The following is a 25,459-nucleotide window of genomic DNA, read 5'->3' as shown; positions in this document are numbered from 1 at the left end:
AAGGAGATATTAGGTGCGGAAATAAATTCTTTCTCCATTAAGTTCAAGACTTGGAAATAATGGAAAGAGGTGTTGTATTGTTTAGATTGTCTTTATTAAGGCTTTAGATCCTACTTCTTAGGAGGTTGTTCATCTTCCTAACTAAGCTTATTTGTATAAGATATATAATGTTTGATTCTTCATTCAATGAAAGTGCAGCGCTGTTTGGCAGCCTCAAGGGCTCCTCACCTGAGAGCTACAAGATTCATTCATTAACAATTTTGTCTTCCTAATTTCAAATTACTGTTCCTCCATTACTCAATATTTTGTGTTGATGCAATGGACAGGCTATAAGCTTACCATTTACAGATTAAGCTTAATCAGGATTCATATCAACAAAAACATAAAATTTGAGAGTTTTGATGACTAAGTTTACAGACTAGAAAATACAAAATACTTACCTAGAGTCATTAGGAGAGATAACCCTCAGGATTGACACTCTGAGAAATTGTAGGAGTTATTAGTCAAGCATTGATTTACATGTCATGAGATAAACCTTGGAAAGACAAATGATTTAAAAACAAAACTGTAAATACCTACGCCCGCTAAATGTGTATTGCAGCACCCCTTTGTGCATTTGTGATTGCACGTACTCAAGTTGAAAAAATTGGCCCATACATGAGATCTTGATAATAAATTTCACATCAAAATACAATGGTATTAAAGGAAAGATAATTTTAGCATAGTAGATAATTATACTAAAATAATATCCAATCTAGAGTTGTCACAAAGAGGTCAGCATAATAAAACATGGAATCCTCATGTTTCTTCAATATTGAGTCGGAGCGGTAATTACACTTGCTGATGCCGAAGTGATAAGCTTCTATTGATATGGATATGGAATTTAATAACAAGAGAGATGAAGCATCATTTTGAACATTTACAAGCCAGTAATATATTTCTCAATCAATGTTTACAAGGGCTAACACTCTTGATTCCATTCACTATGCTCGTATGCATGCCCTATTACTTGAATTTGTGGTAATAACCATAGTGCTGCAATAAATAATAATATAGATGAATGCCAAGAATTATACATACACATTCAACTCCATAAAAATGATACTACATTCTCCTTCTCAACGGGAGGGTCGTATTGGTATCCCATGTTGAAATTACTAGTACATGATGTCTGGCCCATTTAGTGACTATGATATGCCTGAAGCCCGGCCAGGTCTTTCATGTTCTTTACTTTGTGTACATATTTCTTTACTTGTCATTATGTAAATAATTTCCTGGTGAAAGCCATCTCGATCTTCCATCATTACTTTCTACACGATGATCTCGACCATTTGGTGCAGTGCTCTGTAAAAGTGGAGAACTTGTGGAGCTACCTCTATCATTAGAAGTCCTCAAAACTTCCCTGGCTGAATGATGTGCTTCATTTCCTGTAAGAAAATTCTTAGAAACATAACCATGTCCAGCATGAAACCGGATTCTCTATATTGAATTCTAGAGTCTGGAAAGGTACCAAAATCAGAAATTTTCCAGGTAAAACTAAAAGAAAACACAGGACTTCCACATCTATACGAGCCATATAAGATCAAATTTATCATGAAAATTCACCTTACCCCTCGACGTTCTATGTTCATGTACATCTCCATTATGAGCTGTGAAAAATGGCGTCAAGAAGTTCTTGTCTATGGCAGTAAAAGATGCAGTGCTGCGCCATATTAATCCCCAATTTTGTAAGAACTACTTCAAAGTGTATGCAAGTAGCTGAAAATATTGAAACAGCTAGTCTAGTCAATGGTCATGAATTAATTATTTAAAAAAAAATTGCCACACCTCTTTCGCAATTCTTTGAGTTTCATTTTCAGTTTCTGGCCAGAGCTTGAGGTAGAAGCCTCATCTGGAGCTCTATAATCACTTTCTTCATCTGAACTCTGCACAAGATGAAGCATGTCACAAGCTGACAATTATATTAAAATAGACAAGGGCAGAATAAATGCAAGATGGAAAAAAACATGGAATTAGAGGGGAAAAATAGTAAAATTCAAGGAAATGAGCTCCTAATTTTAAAAAATGTAGATTTTGATGGATCCCTGAAAATAAAACAATCATGTCTGAATCTGATATAGAGTACTGAAATAAAGTTGACGATAATTTGCCTACATGTCAGTCTTCAACACAAGCAAATTTGAACCAAAACATTTTAAAAAACCAATTTATTGAGTAGAACAAATCTAATAAACTATGAAGGTCTAAAATTTCAAAAAGTGAAGTATCATAGCTGTAAGAGGCTACGGATTGTTGGTTTAGAAAAGCCATGCAGGTGCCTTCCTATTAATACAGGTAAACAAAGTTGTAACGTCCAGTTATAGGAGCTGTGGAAAGCTTGTAGATGTCTTTGGAAGGATGGGACCAGAGGAATGATTATTAGAAGCCATATGAAAGCAGCTGGTCCATTTGGATAAACTGTGTGAACGAGGGATCTCAATCAGCGTTTCTAAAACTGGCTGAACTGGAACCAGAACTGTCCAATTCGGTGGGTCAGACCTCCATATGCATTGATGTGGCTGTCAACCTAGTTCAGTGGCTGTTTCCCTGCGAAACTGATCCAAACTAGCTGGTTCCATACCAAAATAGTTATCTGGATATTCCATTACTGAACCAGCTGTCAGAATGAACCAAACCATCAACTGCAATAAATGTACTCTTCTCAGGTGGGTCAAGGAAAAACAGATCACCAGGTGGGTCAAGGAAAAACAGATCACCGAGACTCTTGATTGCCAGATCTGTTTTTCTCTCACAATACTAAAAAGATCAATTGAGAGAGAATAGTTAGCATCAAAATATTTTTTTGATATTCCAAAAACACATTATATATACACTGAATTCCCAAGCTACATGTCAGAATCAATATAGATAATAACATCCAGATTTATTGAGCAAGTTGGTTTTCAAATAATCACAGTACAACTGAACCCAGATGAGGTGTTCGAGGAGTGCCAGGTGGGAGGGCACATGGCAACTGTCCCACCAAGCATTAATAGGTGAGGACATGACCATATGCCCTCCCCGATGATAATTAAGGTTTGTAAGGTAGCTGCACAGCATCTAGTGTGACATTCCATCAACACGATGCCGAACCAGGCTGAAACTCATGGCAGAATGAATGCGCCAAGTGGAGATCTCGAGAAGGTACAAGTTCTGGTATTGTTGGTATGTTGCTGCCATAAGCCATTTTCTCTGCCTATCCTCCCACAAAAGACATTTATGATCTGCAAGGGGGTATTTCAGAGTTGAGAGGTGGCATACCACGTACAAAGCCCCTGTTTACACAAGATGCTATGTTGGATATACTGAGGGGGGTGAATCAATATTTCACTTCAATTAGTTAACTTTTTAATTATCAGAGCATTAAACAACATTAGCATCAGATCAAAACATAAATCAACAACACCATTCAACAATGCACATCATCAAAGACAACACACAAGATTTTAAGTGGAAACCCTTCTGGAAGAAAAACCACTAAACACTTTTAATATAGGTCTCTTCAAAATTACAAGCTCCAACTTCTAAGATTCTCTAGCAACAATCGGAAGGAGGCTCCAACCCCCTTGATTTATCAATGCCAACTGAAAGGATGCTCCAATGCCTTGATTTACCAGCTTCAACCGGAAGGACACTCCAACGCCCTAGTTTTATCCTAAGCTGCCGAATTCGGCATAGGAAGGGCCAGTGTTCTTGGATCCGCAGATCTGAACCAGAACCGGATCCGGATCCGCCAAAATCCGGATCTTGAATTTTCGAAAACGGCTCATGCTCTGAGAAAACAGATCCCGAGTCAGGTTGTTGGATCTGCCGAAATCAAATGAAGTAAAATTACATAAAGTTACAAACCCAATTTTTATTTTAGGTTTTTGTCTTTCTTGAAGTGTGGTCACGCCCAGGCAGCCTTCAATATGCACCCCCGAGCCCCCTGCTTCACATAGCAACGCAGCGACTCGTTGGAAGTTGGAACACGTGAAGAACATAGCGATAGAGAAACTGGTTACTGCAAGGAACCCGTCACCGGTCTGAACTTGAAAGGAAGTTTGTCCTTGGAACACGCAGAAGGTTGTCAACTTGTCGCTGGTTAGAACTTGAAAGAAACACACAAAACTTAGAAGTTTGTCGCCGCCAAGAACTTGAAAGGAATGAACACTCAGAAAGTGAAAAAGGTAATCATTATACCCACCCTAGTTCTCTTCTGATGTCATTTCTATGTTTTTACTGGGGGCATCGACAACGGTGTCAGCGATTTCTTTTCTTCCTTTTTTTGTGTTCCATCTTCACTTTATTATGCTTTTGTTTACTATCGGTTTATTATACTAGGTTGGGTGCTTAGATGTGAGGGTTTGATTGTTTGTTTAGGGATAGTGGATTTTAGGTTGTCAAGGTTCAGAATACAAGATGGGGACAAACTCAAGATTGTCAGTGTGTAAAATCTAGAGAACTCAAACCTCAATCCCTGCCTTGTTTTCCATTTTCTGTATTGGGTGTGAGAATGTGGTATTTAATTTTATATTCTTTACAAAACTAACATAAACTTTTATACAAGTGATTTCTTTTCATGTGTCCATGGAGAGAGGGTAATTCCCAGTCTTCATATAAAGTATTTGAAATGTATTTCTTCTTAAATTTTAATGTATTTTATTTTTTATGTATTTAATTGTGTATTTTAACTTTTAATTGTTTATTAATAATATATTATAATTTTAATTTTATATGCAGTAACCTATATACCATTATCATTATGGAACCATCACAGCATGAGCATAGTGAAGGGGAAATCATCAAAACAGACAGAAAATGTCCTCTATGGCAGTATGTAGAGATTATTGGAAAAAATTCAGGAGATGGTTCATTTAAATGGAAGTGCAATGAATGCCAAGATATCAAAAATGGCTCATATACTAGAATGAAGGCCCATCTCATTGGTCAAACTAACATAGGGGTACAAGTATGCACCAGGCCAAAAAATGCAAATGGAAAACCTAGCCAAGGTTTGAGTCCCGGAAAAATGAAATTCTATGCATCTTTGAAAAAGGTTTTTGATAGGAAACTTGCGAAGGGAAAACACCATGTGAAAAGCTCTACAACTAGGTCTCCATTGCCATCTAGACATGTTGTCACAACTAATATAAGGCCCACTCTAGGCCCTCTTGAAGCAACTATCAATAATCAAGGTAGAGACATAACCGATGAACATGTAGCTCGTTGCATCTATGCAAATGGGCTAGCATTCAATTTGGTGCATTCCCCATATTAGCAACAAATGATTAAGGTAGTTAATGAAGCGCCAAAAGGGTACAAAAGTTTGGGATATGAAACGTTTCGCACTACTTTGTTGGCATCAGAGAGACAATCCGTGGATAGACAACTACAGACAATCTGGGATACATGGGCAGAAAAAGGGGTGTCCATAATTTTTGATGGATGGAGAGACCAAAGAAACCATCTATTAATTAATGTTGTCGTACTATACCCCCAAGGGGTAACGTTTTTGAAAGTTGTTGATTGGAGTGGAATAGAGAAAGATGCATCTTTCATATCCAAATTTTTTATTGATGCAATAGAAAGTGTAGGGCCACATAATGTTGTCCAAGTCATTACGGACAACGCACAGGTTTGTAAAGCTGCAGGTTTGATTGTGGAGGGTCGATATGATCACATCTTTTGGAATCCATGTGCAGTACATTCATTGAACCTTATGCTTCTTAAGATTGGTGAGATTGAATGGATTAATGAAATATATGTAGCAGCAAAACAAATCCAAATGTTCATAACCAATCATTCAATGTCCCAGGCCATATATCGAGGTTTTGCAAAGTTTGAGCTATTAAGGTACTCTTTTTTTAATCAATATGTATTAGAAATTCTTAATTTTAATTACAAATTTATATATGATTTCTCATTCGAGATTTGACTTTTTGAAACTTGTTGTTTGCTAAAACTCGTTTTCCCTCCCACATTCTTGTCATAAAGAAGCTTGTGGAGGTAAGACAAGCATTACAAGCAATGGTCATTGACCCTCTTTGGGAATCATGTAGGACTTCCACTTCTAATAGAGGAAAAAAAATCAAGTCCATCATTCTTGACGATGCATCGTGGAACAAGGTTCAATACCTTATGCAATTTACTGAATCAATCTTGACCTTGATTAGGACATTTGACACAGATACACCTTGCTTGGGGGAAGTTTATGAAAACATTGATAGTATGTTGGAGAAGATAAGGGAAATTATCAAGGCAAATGAAAATGACCCTTTTGAAACATTCTATTATGAAGTGAAGGACACAATTATATAAAGGTGGAACAAAATGACCACACCATTACACCTTTTGGCCTATGCATTGCACCCTAAATATTATCATTCCAAAATTGTCTTTACCTAGTAGAACATCGCCAAACAAGGATTCTGAAGTAGTATAAAGATACAAGACATCTTTGAAGAAACTTTATAGAGATATGGGAATTGCAATGGAAGTACGCCAATAATTTGGCGGATTGTATAATCTACTAGTAGCTTTTCAGATCCAATAGTTATGGATGATCGAGAGCATCTTGATCCTATTACTTGGTGGGGCTTCCATGGTGGAGATGGCATTCATCTCTCCACTCTAGCCACTAGGTTGTTATCACAGGTTGTTAGTTCCTCATCAGCGGAGAGGAATTGGAGTACATATGGCTTCATCCATTCAGGGAAGCGAAATACGTTGGGAGCAGCAAAGGCTGAGGATCTTATGTATGTTCATTCCAACTTTTGTATCCTATCACATAAAAAAGGTTTGAGCAAGATGTGGGATGTGGAGCCTAATATCCCTGACTTGAACCTGACACTGAATACCATGAATCACCTCAACCTACTTGAGGATATTGTTCCACCACTAGTCCAGCCTACTGATGCAACCTATATTCCAGGTCTCCCATCATCTATTCATGATGTAGAGTTGCAATATGCAAAAGATAATGCAGATCCATTTGAGGATATGTAAATATATTTACTATTATCATTCACGATATTATCCCTTTTGTTACTTTGTATGAGGGAGGATGCATCATTTCAATGTTTCACTCTGTTGAGAAATCCAAAGGATGGCAATTAATCGAATTCTCTTATTATGAAGTTATCTTGTAATGTTTTCATTATTTTTATTTGTTCTTTAGAATTATCTTTTCTTATCATCAAAACTAATGCCATGCAACAAATAGAAGAGAACACAAGATGTAGGCACACTGTTAGGGAAAAACCCCACTCTCGGGGAAAACCCAGTCAAAGTTATTCCTTTAGTAGATTCAAGATGAGATGACAAAGAACCTTACAACATTAACTCGAGACCACTATTGGAAATAATACTGAGAGGGGGGGTGAATCAGTGTTATCAGATCAATAATTTAATTTTCAAAACTGATTTGTATACGCTACTTCAGCTTAGTGAACTAGTGTGTATACGCAACTGTACTTAATGCAACCAGCGTATATGCAGAGATCTTTTGATTTACCCAAATTATCATGCATTGAACTTTAACCAGTATATCAGGAATTCATTAGACAGTGCAGTAAAAACAGAATAAAGCATCACACATAAGAAACACACATGAACACCAAGATATAAGGTGGAAACCCAATGTGGGTGAAAACCACCTGCTACAGTTGTCTTTGTTTTCTTTTAATAATAAGAAAAATTCTGTTTACAATTTTTGTACTGGTGCAGTCTTATACCAGTACGCAGGCTTCTACCTGCAGAAGGCTACAACCTTCTCTCGTTCTCCAACTTCTACTAGAAGGGAGCTACAACCCCCTAGCTCTTGTACTAGCTTATATGTTTACTAGTACGTAGGTGCCAGCCAACAAAAGGCTGCAACCTTCTCTTTTCTTCCAAGGACAACATTTCATAGATTTTCAGACTGAATCCATCAACAACATCAATCAATCATCAAATATATCTGCATCAACCAATCTCCTTTTGAATCAACCACAACCGAATCGATCAACCACTTTGACAACCCATTAATCTGATCATTCTGAATGTTGTCGCCAGAATACAGTAACTAGAACCCAGAACACTGGAACAGCAAATAGAAGCAACTAAAACATATTTTATAAGGTATACGCTACTTCCATGTGTCGAACCTGCATCCATACGCACTTTCCTCAAAGCGAACCAGCATATAGATTTGTAAATCAAATTTATGATGTATACGCTACTTTGATATGCAGAACTAGCGTGTATACGCTCCTTTTCTAAAGTGAACCTGCGTACAGATCTGTAAATGATGATTTAAACATTACAACTATTCCAGACTTTAGTGATACCCAGATTATCATATTTACAGACTACAACATGCACCAGTTATTCAGATACATGATCAAACCACATAAAGATAATTCACTTCAAGCCTTAAGATCATGATACATCATTAGATCTTATCCTTCATCATCAACTAAGATTCATCTTTGGTTCAGATCCAGCGATGCACCATAACCCAATAACCTGCATACTAGATCTCACACTTCATTAGATATTCGATACTTGCACACCTTGGCCTAATGATCTTCTCCTCCTTTTATAGTTTGTAGGCCTTTCTCAATACCATGGACCAAAACCACTTAGGACCAATACCTTGGACCAAATACCTAGGGTCAATACCTCAGAACTGATACCTTGGACCAATACTATGGATCAAAATACCATGGACCAAATACTTCAGACCAAAAATTTATTTTTTCAAGGTATACGCGATTTTCCTTCTGTGAAAGTGCGTGTGTATGTATACGCGACTTGTATACAGTGAACCTGCGTGTATACGCAGCTTGGTCAGTGGTGAACCTGCGTATACCTCTCTTTCTTCATTCTGTGAAGACTGATTTGTAATTCTTTATTGTTTACCTGCTATACTGTGATCTTTCATCTAAGTGAGTTTCTTTCTGAACTGATTCCTTGAAGTTGCCCTGCATTTCATCACATCTGTAAACACCACTGTCATGCATTCTGTCACATTTGATATCTCTTCTATAGATTCATCTAGTTCCCATATATACAAGAGTTGTTCTGCTACAAGAGGGTTGCCATCAAGTATAACACATACATTATAATGCCAACAATCTCCCCCTTTGGACTTGATGGCAACAACAACCACACCAAGTCACTCTCCCCCTTTGTCATCAAGGGAAAATGGTCATGCTCCCCCTGAGTGCATGCTGAATTCTCTGATATGCTGAAGTGTGCTGATTGAGCTCCCATGATCGAGTCCATGCTCCCCCTGAGCATAAGCAAAGTCTGCAAAAAGATGTTCTAAAAGAAGAACATGACTCTATACATACATCACAAATGACCTCTATCACCAATGACTCATACATGCATCCATCTCCCAACCAAGTGAGGATATACCAAATTTGACTCGTCCACCCAACCAAGTGGGGATATACCAATTGTTTATACATGACAAAAACAAGAAACATTACATCATCCGTCCCATGCATAGTTGGGTTACAAATTAGGTCTTTTCATGACCTTTACATTAAAAGATATACATGACATATATAACGGAGATCAATATCTTAAACAAGACCATGATAGTCATCAGCAACGTCTGTCAACAACGTCCAAACCAGCAATCTCTATATGTCCATCATTAGTTCCCAAAATATCATCAACCATGTTCTCCCCCTGAACCTGTTCCCCCTGTTCACTATCAGATCTGATCATTGCATATGCCAGTAAGAGATATCAAAGCATCATCATCAATCAGATATACATCAAGTGATCAACAACACTATAGGACCAATATATCAGCAAATTGAAACCATCATCAAACAAAGCAGCTAATTGGCAGAACCATAGCAGACCCCTTTTTTCTAAGTCTGGCCCACTGCTTTTCTTCAACCCAACATATACGCGACTGTGCCCACAGAAACTAGCGTATGTACGCGACTATGCTTCATGAAACTCGCGTATAAAAACCTTTCTCTGAAAAATAGGATTTAACAGTAAGATGATGCAGAAACTACTCCCAGCTTTTGTCTGAGATATTCAAATGTCTCTCTGGCAGTGGTTTAATGAATATATCAGCAACCTGTTCTTTGGAGGGAACATAATCCAATTTGACCTTTTGTTCAAGCACTTGTTCATGTAGGAAATGATATTTGATGGGTATGTGCTTGGTCTTGGAGTGCATGACTGGATTCTTTGAAATATTGATAGCACTTGTATTATCACATAGAATGGAGATGGGTGGAGTACATGTGATCTGAATGTCTTGCAAGGTTTGCATCATCCAAAGTAGTTGTGTGCAGCAAGATGCAGCAGCCACGTATTCTGCTTCAGCCGTAGATAATGCAATTGAACTTTGTTTCTTGTTGAACCAAGACACCAACCTGGAACCCATATAGAATGCACCACCACTAGTGCTTTTTCTATCATCAACACTTTCTGCCCAATCTACATCTGTATATGCATGAAGTGTAAGATCTGTATCTCTAGGATACCATAAACCAAAGTTCTATGTTCCTTGAAGATATTTGAAAATCCTTTTGATTGCCTGAAGGTGTGATTCCTTTGGATTTTCTTGGAATCTTTCAACTATTCCCAATGCATGCATGATGTTCAGTTGGGTACCTATTAGATAAAGCAGACTGCCAATCATGGATCTGTAAGTTGGTTGATGTACTGCTGTTGATTCATCATTTGAGCTAAGACTGCATCCTGTTACCATTGGGGTACATACTGGTTTAGAATCTTCCATGCCATACTTTTTCAGGATCTGTTTGAGATATTTGGTTTGTGAGAAAAAAATACCATCTTTATTTTGTTGAACTTGTAGACCAAGAAAATAGGTAAGCTCACCAAGCAAGGACATTTCAAATTCTTGCTGCATTACTGAAGAAAAATTTTGACTCATGGATTCTTCATTGCTACCAAAAATGATATCGTCAACACACACAACAATTATTAGCAATTTACCAGTGTCCATCTTTGTATATAGATTGCTATCTACGGACCCCTTTGAAAAACCCTGTTGGTGGAGATATTTGTCAAGATGGTAATACCATGCCCTTGGAGCCTGTTTTAGACCATAGAGAGATTTTCTGAGTTTGCATACAAGTTTTGCATCATTTCCAAGAATGAATCCTTTTGGTTGTTCAATATAGACTTCTTCTTCCAAATCTCCATTAAGAAAGGAAAATTTTACATCCATTTGGTATACTTTGAATTTCTGGAAACTGGAAAGAGCAAGAAACATTCTTATGGGCTTCAAGTCTAGCAACAGGTGCAAAAGTTTCTTCAAACTCTATACCTTCTTGTTGATCATATCCTTTACAAACATGTCTGGCCTTGTTTCTAATAACTTCTCCATTTTCATTCAGCTTGTTTTTGAATATCCATTTAGTTCCTATGATATTCTTATCATGAGGTCTAGGAACTAATTCCCAAGTATTATTCATTCATGGCCTTGACCCAACATTCATCTCTGCATGCTTCATTTACATTTTAAGGTTCAGTGGAAGATAGTAATGCTAGATAGCTTGAAGCTTCGGCAATGGTTCTTTTAGTCTGCACACCTGCCCCTTTGTCCCCTAAAATTTGAGTTTCTGGATGATTTTTCTGAACATACCTGGACGAAGTCTTTTCTTCTATCGTTAACTCTTCTTCTAGTGCTTCATTAGTTTCTTTTTCAGAATCAGTGTGATTTGATGTGGGAAAATGATCCTCATCTTCTTCATTGTTATAATCTTCGGTTTTAATCTGTTTTGGATTTTTGCATGCTTCATCAACCACAACATCAATACTTTCAATAATTTTCCCAAGTCTTTTATTATAACATTTATATCCTTTACTTCGGGAAGAGTAGCCAAGAAGAATACCTTCATCTGCTCTGGGTTCAAACTTAACAAGTTTTTCATCAGTCCTTTTGATGTAACATTTGCTTCCAAAAACTTTGAAGTATTTTACAGTAGGAGTCTTACCATACCAAAGTTCATGTGAAGTTTGAGTGCTATTTACCCGAACATTTGCTTTGTTGAGAGTAGTGACGGCGGCAAATGCAACTTCACCCCAGAAGGTTGCAGGAGTTCCAGATTCATCTAGCATAGCACGAGCCATTTGTTGAACAATTCTGTTCATCCTTTCTACCACTCCATTTTGTTGAAGAATCCTTGCAATGGAGAACTGCCTTTTTATTCCATGTTGTTCACAAAAGTCAAAGAATTCATCCGAGGTAAATTCCCCTCCTCGATCAAATCTGAGGCATTTGATTTTGCAATCTGATTCATTTTCAACCAAAGCTTTGAAGGCTTTAAACTTTTCAAATGCTTCATCTTTATGCTTTAGAAGACCTATCCAACACATTCTGGAAAAATCATCAATGAACAATATAAAGTATTCTTCTCCACGAGGTGACTTTTTCCTTGATGGACCACATAAATCAGTATGAACAAGTTCAAGAGGCTTATTAGCTGACCCTTCCTTTTTGATGAAGTGATATCTGGTTTGCTTACCGAATTGACATGATTTGCATATAGTATTTTCAGGAATGTTGATATCTGAAAGATCACAAACAGCTTGGAATCGCATGAGAAAAGCTTAGATGTCCCAATATTTTGTGCCATAGCCAGTTTTCATCATTTTTGCTTAGATAGCATTGTTGTTGTCCTCCCTTGAGTATGTATAGGTTGTTTGGAGTTCTTGTCCCTTTGATCACGGTTTCTCCTGTATCAAGCTCATGAACAACACATCCATTTGATCGAAACACTACTTCATTTCCTTGATCACACATTTGACTCACACTCAACAGGTTATGCTTTAAGCCATCAACATACATAACATTCCCAACTTTAACTTTTTCTTTCAAGAAAACAGAGCCTTTACCTTTTAAGACAGCAGGAGTGTTGTTTCCAAATGAGACACTCTTTTCCTTTTCTAAGACATTATATGAGTGTAGTTTCTCTTTGTCACCTGTCATGTGTTTTGAGCATCCACTGTCGATGTACTACTAGTTTTCTTGTCCTCCTGCATACAAGGCTATACCACATCTTTCTGTTTGCGGTTCTTTCTTTCTCCATATTTTGGGATTTAATGGAGTTTACTCCTTTTGAACTATTTGCCGAAATTTACTCTTGCATTCAGATTCTTCATAGCCAAAGTTGTTACAGATTGAGCATTCTATTTCATTTTCAAGAAGAGAAAAGTTATTATAGGAACTTTTCTTGATCCCTGACACATTCTTTTGATTTCGTGCTTCACTAGTCATGATAGTTTTGTAAGCAACACATTGAGCAGCTTTGTGTCCAAAATTATGACATGAAAAACATTGACCATTAAAAAAGTTCCTATGATTATCGAATCTACTGACCTGTTGATTGTAGTTTCTATTTGATATTTATCTTTGAAGCAAATTGAGTACAATTTACCTGAGGTTGATTGTGGCTTCTATTCATCCTTTAAGTAAATTGAGCCTGATTCACCTAGTGATCTGCTTTATGCCTTTGTGACGATTGTCAAACTGTTCGCTGCTCTTTGCTGCATCAAGATAGCTTTTAGTGAAGATTGACGGCCTCTGTGATTGAGATGTTTCTTCAGTATATCCAAGACCTATCTTTATCAGAGGAGAACGCTGCACTTTGATAATTTCATTTAAGGTTTCTAATCCTTAGCAAATCTAAGATTGAGAGCTTTTGTTTTCTCAAGATCTTTTCTTAGACCCATAATTTCACATTCTAACTTTTCATTGTGTTTTTCTCTTTCAGCAAGTTGGTATGTTAAGGTATCTATATTCATATTCTTTTCTTCTAAACAGATTTTAAGTTTAAAGATTTCTTCATAAAGGTCATCTTCACTAAAGCATCCAAAAAATCATCATCTTCATAAGCCATCAAAAGTCTATAGTCATTACTATTTTCATCTTCATCACTATTTGATAAACCATCGCTATCTTCATGAGTATAGTAGCTCTTTTTACTTACACTTTGTTTTCTATTCCATTTTGCAGATTCCTTCTCTTTATCATATTTATCTTTATGAGGACATTTGGCAGCATAATGACTGACTCTACCACAGGGAAAACATTTGAAAGGAAGTTTACTTCTGAATCTTCCGGAACCCCGTTGAAGCTTCTTGACAAAGTTTGTTTCCTCTTCTTCTTCTTAAATATGTCCTGATTCATTGAGTTCTTCTTTTCCTTTTGTTGAAGCTTTAAATGCAGCTTCTCTCATATCTGATGGACCTCCTTTTCTCATCTCAAAGGCAGTTAAGATTCCGTGAAGCCGTGTCATAGTAATAGTCTATAGATCCTGCTTTTCTTCTATGGCATATACTTTTAATTCAAATTTAGCAGATAAGGATCTTAAAACTTTTTCAACTAATGTAACTTCCTTTATCTCTTCACCGAAATTATTCATGCAATTAACAATCTCATTTATACGTAAGAAGTAACTAGTTATACTTTCATCATTGTGCATCTTGAGGGCTTCATATTGAATTTTGAGAGTTTGCAATTTAGCACGTTTTACCTGAGAGTCTCCTTCGTAGCTTAGAACGATTTTGTCCCATATTTCTTTCACTGATTTGAGCTGCATAACTTTGACAAACTCTGATTGTGACAGACTTCCCAATAGTGTATTGACAGCCTTGGCATTGGTTTCATATTGCTTTTTACCTGTTGTATCTGTAGGAATTGCTTATGGAAATGTATATCCTCCTTCCACGATTTCCCAAACATTTGTTCCAAGAGATTGAAGATATGTTGTGGTTCTTACCTTCCAATAAACAAAATTGCTCCCATCAAAGATTGGCGGTCTGATGGATCCCCCGCTTTCTTGATTACTCATGATGATGGATCTTCCTTCAAGCAATCAAGTTTCTTCTGAAGGATCTGCTCTCATACCAATTGTTGGAAATAATATTGGGAGGGGGGTGAATCAGTATTATCAGATCAATAATTTAATTTTCAAAACTGATTTGTATACGCTACTTCAGCATAATGAACTAGCGTGTATACGCCACTGTACTTAATGCAACCAGCGTATATGTAGAGATCTTTTGATTTACCCAAATTATCATGCATTGAACTTTAACCAGTATATCAGAAATTCATTAGACAGTGCAGTAAAAATAGAATAAAGCATCACACATGAAGACCAAGATATAAGGTGGAAACCCAATGTGGGTGAAAACCACCTATTGCAGTTGTCTTTGTCTTCTTTTAATAATAAGAAATTTCTATTTACAATTTTTGTATTGATGCAGTGTTACACCAGTACACAGGCTTCTACCTGCAGAAGGCTACAACCTTTTCTCGTTTTCCAACTTCTACTGGAAGGGAGCTACAACCCCCTAGCTCTTGTACTAGCTCATATGTTTATTAATATGTAGGTGCCAGCCTATAGAAGGCTACAACCTTCTCTCGTTCTCCAACTTCTACTAGAAGGGAGCTACAACCCCCTAGCTCTTGTACTAGCTCATATGTTTACTAATACGTAGGTGCTGGCCTATAGAAGGCTACAACCTTCTCTTTTCTTCCAGGGACCACGTTTCATAAATTTTCAGACTAGATCCATCAACAACATCATTCAATCATCAAATATATCTGCATCAACCAATCTCCTTTTGAACCAACCACAACAGAATTGATCAACCAATTTGACAACCCATTAATCTGATCATTCTGAATGCTGTCACCAGAATACAGTGACCAGAACCCAAGCCAGAACCCAGAACACTGCAATAGCAAATAGAAGCAACTAAAACATATTTTATAAGGTATACGGTACTTCCATGTGTCAAACCTGCATGCATACACACTTTCCTCAAAGCGAACCAGCGTACAGATGTGTAAATCAAATTTATGATGTATACGCTGCTTTGATATGCAGAACCAGCGTGTATACGCTCCTTTTCTAAAGTGAACCTGCGTACAGATCTGTAAATGATGATTTAAACATTACAACTATTCTAGACTTCAATCATACCCAGATCATCATATTTACAGACTACAACATGTGCCAGTTATTAAGATACATGATCAAACCACATAAAGATAATTCACTTCAAGACTTAAGATCTTGATACATCATTAGATCTTATCCTTCATCATCAGCTAAGGTTCATCCTTGGTTCAGATCCAGCAATACACCATAACCGAATAACCTGCATACTAGATCTCACACTTCATCAGATATTCGATACTTGCACACCTTGGCCTAATGATCTTCTCCTCCTTTTAGATTTTGTAGGCCTTTCTCGATACCATGGACCAAAACCACTTAGGACCAATACCTTGGACCAAATACCTAGGGTCAATACCTTGGACCTGATACCTCGGACCAAATACCTAGGGTCAATACCTCGAACTTGATACCTTGGACCAATACCATGGATCAAAATACCATGGACCAAATACTTCGAACCAAAAATTTATTTTTCCAAGGTATACGCGCTTCTCTTTCTGTGAAAGTGCGTGTGTACGTATACGCGACTTGTATACAGTGAACCTGCATGTATAGGTAGCTTGATCAGTGGTGAACCTGCGTATACCTCTCTTTCTTCATTCTGTGAAGACTGATCTGTAATTCTTCGTTGTTTACTTGCTATACTGTGATCTTTCATCCGAGTGAGTTGCCTTCTAAATTGATTCTTTGAAGTTGCCCTGCATTTCATCACATTTGTAAACACTACTGTCATGCATTCTGTCACATCTGATATCTCTTTTGTAGATTCATCTAGTTCCCATATACACGAGACTTGTTCTACTACAAGAGGGTTGCCATCAAGTACAACACATACATCATAATGCCAACAACCACCTCCATCAGGTCATCCTTCTTTCTTTGCGTTTGCATGTCAAGATCCTTGTCACTATGTTAGCAATGAATTCTATCACGTTGCACCGAGACCTCAACACGAACTGTGGGAGCACAATAGCACCGAACTGTAGGAGCATAAAGATTCTCTTTATACCCTATCTGAGCTCCCTATAAAGGCATCGAAACTCTTATCCGAACTTGATATCTCTATTGCAGCACCGAAACAAACTCTCTAAGATTCGAACTTCTTGATTGTAATAGCATCAAGACTCCCTTTCCACATATTCGAACTTCTGTTGTTGATACCGAAACATTTTTCTCTGAACTTCTCCGAAATTATCTCATTGAGATCACCGAAATTATTTTCTGAAATGCGAGCTTCTAAGTTGGTGAAATGTGAAAATCTCAACTTGGTATATATAGTGGTTCGTCCATCATTAATGAGTCGCATTGACCACTCCATGTCAACTACCCCATAGTTGTACATTTTTTCACGCATGGATTTCCATCATGTGCAAGCACTCAGATGATCCACAAATTCATCATTATCAGCTATATGTATGTGAAAATTCTATCACTGCAACAATTGATTTATTTCACCTTCTTATTTTCCAATGTTCCACCAAGACTCCGGGACGGGGAGACGCAGGTGCGGGGAGACGCACAAGGGGAACGTGTGGGAGTACCCTCAAATTTTAGGGAAATTTAGGGGGGACAGGGGTACGTCGGGGTATATATATATATATATATATATATATATATATATATATATTAAAAAGGAAAAAAAAATATATATATATATATATATATATATATATCAAATTCATATTCAATAATGAAAGCATAAATACAATGATACATACATAATTGAATTAAATAATGAAATACAATGATCCATACTCATCATCCTTACTAAGACATACATGATTCATCCATAGATCACAAGATTCAATAATGAAATACTCCAATTCATATTCATTATTCATTATTCATTATTCACCATTCTAGAATCTACATTGATTTAAAAACTAAATTCATCATTCATCATTCTAGATTCTAAATTGATTTAAAATTAGAATTCATCATTCATCATTCTAGAATCTAATTAGTACTAAGCAAAATACACTATAATAGATACTGAAACCTGAATACTGGAATAGTAAATTGATATAACTAAAACTCAAAAACAGTGGAGTGATGAGTCTAAAAGTCACTCTACGTTACAAAGAGGGCTTGGTGCTCTTGATTAAATACTAATTCCATACCCTTGTACATGACAAAATGCAATGGAAACATTGCAATCCATCGAATCCTGAATTCCTAAAAAACTGTTAAGTCTGTTGGATTTTGAGTGAGATCTAAAATTCTACTTTCTCCATATGAAATCCAATGAGGTCGGAACCACTCTCAAACATCCTAAGTCATTTCATGGTAATGTTAAAAATTTAAGTAAAAGGATGAAAATGAAAGATAAAGGAGAATGTCACTTTTACTTTAAGAATTTAACATTACCATGAATTGCATAGCATTAGTAGGGAAATATGGTCAAATACTAGGTTTTCCCTATCATAAATCATTGTTTAAAAGCAAATTTAACAGGGGACGCATAGCCCATATTGAGGGGAGACGCCCAGGAGTCCCCCTTTTGGGGAGTCGCGTCCCCCACACTGGGGAAATGTCCCCCCTTGCGTCTCCCCGCGTCTCCCCAAAAGGGGAACGTGGGGAAATGTTTCCCTAGACGTCCCCCCGTCTTGGGTGTGTGGGGTGCGAGGGGTGCGCGCACCCGACCCTGGGAGACGTGTCCCCGTGGAACACTTTATTTTCCCAATAAGTATTTATGAAAATCCTTCAGTAAACATTAAAATAAATTCTATGGCAGATATCACACCATAATACAGAAACAAACACATGCACAAGAATCAACATATTGACACAAGTATTTTAGACAACAGTCCCCGAAAAAACCCAATGTGGGAAAACCGGAGCAGCAAGGGAGGATTTTATTAGTCAACGATTCTTCAGTACAACTGGGTGCCAAACTAGCTTACCCAACAGAGAGAAAATTCTCCAGCACTTCTCCCAGTCTCAGCGTCAGACTCGCTGACCTCTGCATAGCTCCCAGACCCTCTGCGTCAACACTGGGCCTCTCAGCGTCACCCACGCAAGCCCTCCCATGACTGCGCAGTATGTTGCCTTTGCGTCTGCCTCTCTAACCTCTGCGTTGATCTTCTGGTGTTGTTCCCGACTCTCTGTTCCGTACTTGCTGCTCCCCAGACCACTAGTTCGAATTTTTCAGCTAACCCTGCTCCAGAAATCGAACTCATTGGTCTCACTCAGTATTTTCTCCAACTCACCCTCAAGCCTCTTCTTATACTTTTCTGGTTGGTCCATCAACGGTTGAGATTAAATCTTTAATCAACAGCTAAGATTAGATTTGGCTTGATCCATGACTTTTGAACCTTCTAATCCAATTTTATATTAATACCCATTAATATTTTATTTTTCCTAGGTTTAGACTTAGGAACTCCATTAGTTTAATATCTCCCAAACCAGGTACAATCTGTCAAAACCATTTCCGGGTCTTGGAGATCTCATGTGCTTTAGCCTCTCCACCAATTTTCATGGCTAGAGCACATTTGATGCTACCCCAAATCAACGCTCCCTCTTAGCGAGGACCGTGCTCTAGTAATACTCCTCATTGAGCATCACTCTGATTATTTGACACTGGTACTTGTGTTGATGTTAGGCCTCCCCGCCCAACATCCTTTGCACTACTGCGTCTTGTATTGTTGCCCATGGCTCCGCCTCTGCCACCGTTGCGTCCGTACGGCAGCCCCCTCTGCATCCGTGTTGTTGTTGGTTTTCCCAAAACTGCAACTCCCTCTGCATTCGTGTTGTTGCTAGTCCTTCCCAACACTACATCTACACTACATCCTCTTCTCATCATGCTGCATCATGCTACTGTTGACTACTACTGCACAGCAACATCACCCCCATTTCTGCTACTGAAATGGATTCTTTATCATCCCCATCTTTTCCCTGAAGTAATCAAACTTTGTTCTTCCAAGGGCCTTGGTGAGGATGTTTGCCACCTGTTCTCCTGTAGGAGTGTAGCTCAACTGTACAGCTCCTCGTTGGACACAGTCTCTGACAAAGTGACACCAGATATCAATATGCTTTGATCGATCATGAAACACTAGATTCTCAGAGAATTTGATACAACTCTGATTATCGCACATGATCCTGGTCGCCTCCATCTTTCTTCTTAGTAGGTTCACAAGCAATTTTCTAAGCCATATGGCCTCACACAAAGCTATGCTCACAGCCATATATTCTGCCTCAGCTGAACTCAGAGCCACAGATTTTTGTTTCCTACTGCACTAGGAGGTCATTCCTGATCCAATGTTGAAACAGTACCCAGAGGTACTTTTTTGATCCACTGAACTTCCTACCCAATCTGCATTAGTAAATCCACTCAATCTGATATCCTTACTCTTGGTGTACAAGAGTCCATAATCGATTGTTCCCTGTAAATACCTAAGAACATGTTTGGCTGCTGCCCAGTGCACCCTCTTCAGCTCCACCATGAACTGACTGAGGGTGTTGACCAATGTTACCAGACTCGGAATCAGCAATAAATCGGCGAGGCAAAATAGTGAAGAGTTTTAATCAGATCGGGAAAAAAAATCGGCAAAAAATTGGCAAAAAATCGGTGAATTCATTAAATAAAAATATACACATATACTGAATTAAAAAAAAAAACATTTTTCATTAATATTCGGTAAAGCCATGTCCAAACAATGCATAATATCAATAAATGTCCAAAATATCATGAATGAATAAGTATCTCATATATGTTATGAGTCCAAACATGATCCAAAGAACTGAGTCTTGACTCCTAACCAGTGACTACATAGAACCAGAAGCATATGCTTCTAAAAGTTCACAAAATGCATACTAATCAGGAAAAAATCAGTAACTAAGAGTTTAAGACTCTTAAGAGTGAGAACTAGAAGTGATTCCTCCCACTCCTTCGCTTGCTTGACTCTCAAAGTTCACCAAGTCATGAAGGCTTAAAAGAGGAGCCTCCTCTAATTGGACCCAGTCTACCGCATTTGTAGTTTGCAAATCTATCTCTTCAAGGTCGATTGGCGAATGATCCAAACCTGTCATTATCATGAGACATTGAAATTTGAATTAAAGTTTGACTTTGAAGTTTGAACTTTAAAGTACGAACTAGATTATGAAACCTTCAAATTCAAGCTCTCAAGTCTCACCTACTATTTGCTTATTGTGAAGTCATAGATTGTAATGGACAAATACAAGGTCATTTAAGTGTTTTTGTGTCAATCAGCTGCGCTTCTTAGAATGTATTTTCTCAAACATGCTCCAGTTGCACTCACAACCTAAAGCACTGCATCCTTGGTTTAAGATTCGAATGGCAAATCTCTTCAAATATGGTGTATCACTACCAAAGTTTTGCCACCAAAGACCTAGCAAGTGGCAAGGGTTTGTGAGTAGAAGTACTAAATACTAAATAGTAAAAACTTAAAAAGACAAGAAAATTTAATAAAATAGTTAACATACAAAATAAAGTTTAAACAAATTTAATGAATTAATGAAGCCTTCAAGCTAGTTACCTGGCAACATCTTAGACCTTTCTCTTATAGCACTGGTATAGGCAAACAATTTAGATGGTGCCCTATAATCTTGTAGTTGGGAAAAGACACGACTTTGAAATTCTAGATCAAGGAAGCACCTTTCCATGCATGTTATAAGTCCTCTGCCAACCTCCCCATCCTCATTAAATTTGCTCTTATCATAAAAATATTGTGGGTTTAAGAAGTACCCAGCAACATGTTAGGGGGAATGCAATTGCCTATCCCAATGTGCATCTATAATGTCCCAAAGAGGCATATACTTTGCTTCATCATCCCCATATCTTCTTTTGATGGCCTCCTTTGCACCCTGGACCTGCAACAACAACTACATCAATCATAGCTTGCCAATAAGGACTTCTAGCATAGTGGAAAGGTATGTCAGAATAGTATCAAAAGTTAGCAATGGCCTTCCTTGCCTGACTATGGATGTTTTTTCCAACCAATGGCATCCAAGGTAGGTTGGGAACCAGATTTTGTGCGTGGAGCAAAAAAGGTGTTTATGTTTCCACCTCCAGTGTTGAAGGAAAGACTCATTTGGCCTTGAGTTTGACTTGGACTTGGAGGCATGTGTGGGAAACTTGGGAACGGCATTGAGGATTCAACAGAGAGAGGTGACAAGGGGTAGTGGAAGAAAAACCGTCAACTCCAAGAGTTCCTATTTCACTATTTTGCTTTGCTTTCTTAGCATTATGTTGACGCAACATACCAATGGCCAAGGTTGCTTGGTGTTTGACATTATCATCAACCTTGTTGCAAAGACCTATATCATGGCCAGGTATTTGTACAAGGTGGAACTTGAATCTATAAACGCCTCCACTACATTTCGCTTTGCAAATTTTACAAAGGATCTTGGGATCTCCAAGAATCTTGTCACACTAAGCCTAAGCAAAGTCCTTCTCGCTCGAAATTGTTGTTGTTTTGGACTTGTGTTTAATTTGTGGCTTCTGTTAAGATTTGGAGTCGTGGCTTCTATTTAATTTGTGGCTCCTGTGAAAGACAATAAAAAAATTTAAATTTAAAAATGATCCAAAAATTTAAAATATGCTAGAAATCTAAAAAATTAAATGAAATCCCTTTTTTCTTAGTTATAAGAGGCTGCTCTGTCTATATTAAAAACCAACTACGTGACTAATACTAGCCTTACTGATCAGTGATGAGACAAATTTTTAAGGGAAAAAAATCCAATCTGGCTGCAAACTAAGCTTTATACTTGCATGTACTGCTTTCCCTTATTATCTAGGTTCCTTGCTGTTACCATATATCTGATTCATTCAAATCAGTGTTTCTAGTAGTCTTAAAATGTTCGGAACTCTATGAAGCAGGTTGTGAAGGATAAAACGGAAACTTGTTTACTGCCTCTCACTGCACATGTCAAGATTATGTGGTGTTTCTTGTATAGTTGGGCTGCTGAGTTTTATATTTATTACATAATAGCTTTGATAATAGTAAATCTGTCTTTAAATTTGTTAATGCATAAGCTGGCAACTTATCAATGCTCCTGAGTCCTATCCATCATGGAGGTACGAGTCACACACCCATGCATGCAATGGAAAAAAAGTTAAAACTGAATTGCGGGGGTGGAGGGAGAAGTTGAGAATGTCACAGTGGAAACTAGAAAACCCATCTATCAGCAAAGTGAACTGTGACATCGTAGAATGCGGCTTTTCGCACTGCGCGTCTGTCTGGAAAGTGAACTATGACGTCGTGGAATGTGGCTTCTCTGCAGCAGCGAAGTGAACACTGAAATCCGTAACTGGCAGCAGCGAAGTGAACACTGAAATCCGTAACTGGCAGCAGCGAAGTGAAAACCCGATACTGCGATAGCGAAAGTGACAATCCTAAACAAGCAACAACAAACCTAATAATCGAGACAGAAAAAAATTCCAAAAAAATGTGAAAATCGAACCAATTGCAGACTTGCGAGTCAAACTCGATCAACGCGATTTGACTCACTCTGCTCGTTTGAAGGGCGAGCCGATTTTAACTCGCGAGCACTCAGCGATTCCTATTACACTGGTGTTGACAGCGTAGCAAATGTCTAGCCTAGTATTGACCAGATACATCAGGGACCCTATGAGCTGCCTGTATAAGGTGGGATCAACATCCTTGTCTTCTAATGCATCAATATTCTTCCAGTTGGTTATCATTGGAGAAGCCATGGGTCTACAGTTCTCCATCCTGAATCTCTTTAGGATTTCTGTAGCATATCTCCCTTGCCCAAGGAAGATCTCCCCCTTTTGCTGCCAAACTTCCAACCCTTGGAAATAATGCATTTGTCCCAAATCCTTCATGTCAAATTCTATGGCTAAATTCTTCTTGCAATCCCCTATGAGCCTGGATGATCCTGTCAGGAAGACTGCTGGATTTTGAATGAAATCTAAAATTCTACTTTCTCCATATGAAATCCAATGAGGCCGGAACCACTCTCAAACATCCTGAGTCATTTCATGGTAATGTTAAAAATTTAAGTAAAAGGATGAAAATGAAGATTAAGGAGAATGTCACTTTTACTTTAAGAATTTAACATTACCATGAATAGCATATCACTACTAGGGATCAAAGTCAGACAGGAAACCCATGACTCAGACAAAGAAGCCCAGGGAGTCCCCCACACTTAGAAAAATTAAAAAAAAAAAAAAAAAAAAACGTTTTTTTGGGGTTCACTGGCCACTGTCTGTAACTCGGCCAGGTTGATACGGAATCAGCCGAGCCGGCCAGGTTAATACCGAACCAGCGGAGTTGTGTAACAACTCGGCAGGCTCGGTATTAACCTGGCCGACCGAACCGGTTCAATGGCCGGGTCAAATTTTTTTTGACCGACTTGGACCAACTAGGCCGAGTCGATTCCGAGCCGGCCGAGTTTATAAACACTGACTTGAACAAGCTCCCTCTTGATCAAGGACTCGCTTCTAGCAGCTCTTTTAGGTGGAGATCATGGGCCAACCAATTGCTTGTAGGACTTCCTCCTTCTTTGTCATGAACTTCTTCAATATGAAGCCTACATCTTTTGGGACTATGGTCATCTCATCCTTCTTTTCATTGAAAAGTGACCCATTAGTCCATATCTGCCCTTTCTTTATGCCTTCTTGCCTTCTTCATGTCATGTTTCCTTAAGGACCTTTCATCCTACCACATGAGCATCAGTTGTAGAAGACATCCACATCTCTTCCCTTGGTAGCCCTGCATAAGCCCATCTACATATTGTTCAAAAATAGAAAAAAAAAAAATGAACATTAAATCAAAATTACCTTTTGACAGTCTTTGATCATGACATCTCCTTGTTTGCATCAAATCCTGTATACATATTGACACCTCTCCAAAAAGATGTGCAATGTCAAGGGTCTCTTTCTTTTTCAAACTTCATCAAGATCTTGATATCTTTCTCATGGAGATATCATAGTCAAATCTTTTAGACCTTGGATGTTGATTGTCTTCTCCATTGTTGAATTTTTCATGACCTCTTCCTTTCTTTCTTCACACATTTCTCTTCAGGAACTTCTAATCATATTTCTTCCAATTTTGTCAACCACCTCATATTTCATATGAGGACATATTATGTTGATTTCATCTTGTCAATGTGTGAATCATGCACGCCTGCATCCTTCCAAAGGTGGAGATCCTTGTCTTTCAATCATGCTCTCGAGGTAGAGCATTCAACCATATGACATGACTTAATTAAACATATGCATATATACCTCATTTCTTTCTTTTAGGTCATCTAGACTTCCTTCAACAACTTAAATCATTGAAAGAGCTCCAATCATCTTGACCTCCCTTGTATCTTATGACATCATACTTTTATTCCATGAATCCCATACAAGGTGGAATTCTCAAAACACTTGCTCCTTTCAATAGGTGAACCTTCTAGTGAAGATTCCAACAGAGGATCTTGATTATCCTCATTCAACAAATGCTCCTCGTGAATGATGTATGATGAGCCTTTCATACAAGATGACTTTCTTCTTT

At 37.9% G+C, this 25,459-nt stretch overlaps 1 protein-coding gene across 1 annotated transcript in view; it reads right to left on the bottom strand.

Annotated features, from left to right (window-relative positions):
• Positions 1 to 783: 783 nt before the first annotated feature.
• The window catches only part of LOC149146882 (sodium/hydrogen exchanger 5-like), a 295,386-nt gene continuing 270,710 nt past the window's right edge, over positions 784 to 25,459 (bottom strand). Inside the window, 4 exon segments of the mRNA XM_089445932.1 lie at positions 784 to 1,236; positions 1,238 to 1,427; positions 1,611 to 1,702; positions 1,828 to 1,925. Coding sequence (XP_089302058.1) covers positions 1,188 to 1,236; positions 1,238 to 1,427; positions 1,611 to 1,702; positions 1,828 to 1,925 — 429 coding nt within the window. The 3' untranslated portion in view covers positions 784 to 1,187.

The sequence above is a fragment of the Pinus tabuliformis genome, chromosome 9 (genome assembly GCF_031772625.1).
Source record: "Pinus tabuliformis cultivar Carrire ecotype Pingquan chromosome 9, CPIR1, whole genome shotgun sequence".
In the NCBI taxonomy this organism is placed as follows: Eukaryota; Viridiplantae; Streptophyta; class Pinopsida; order Pinales; family Pinaceae; genus Pinus; species Pinus tabuliformis.
The sequence above is the reverse complement of the archived record's forward strand: the minus strand, read 5'-3'. Positions and strand labels throughout refer to the sequence as shown.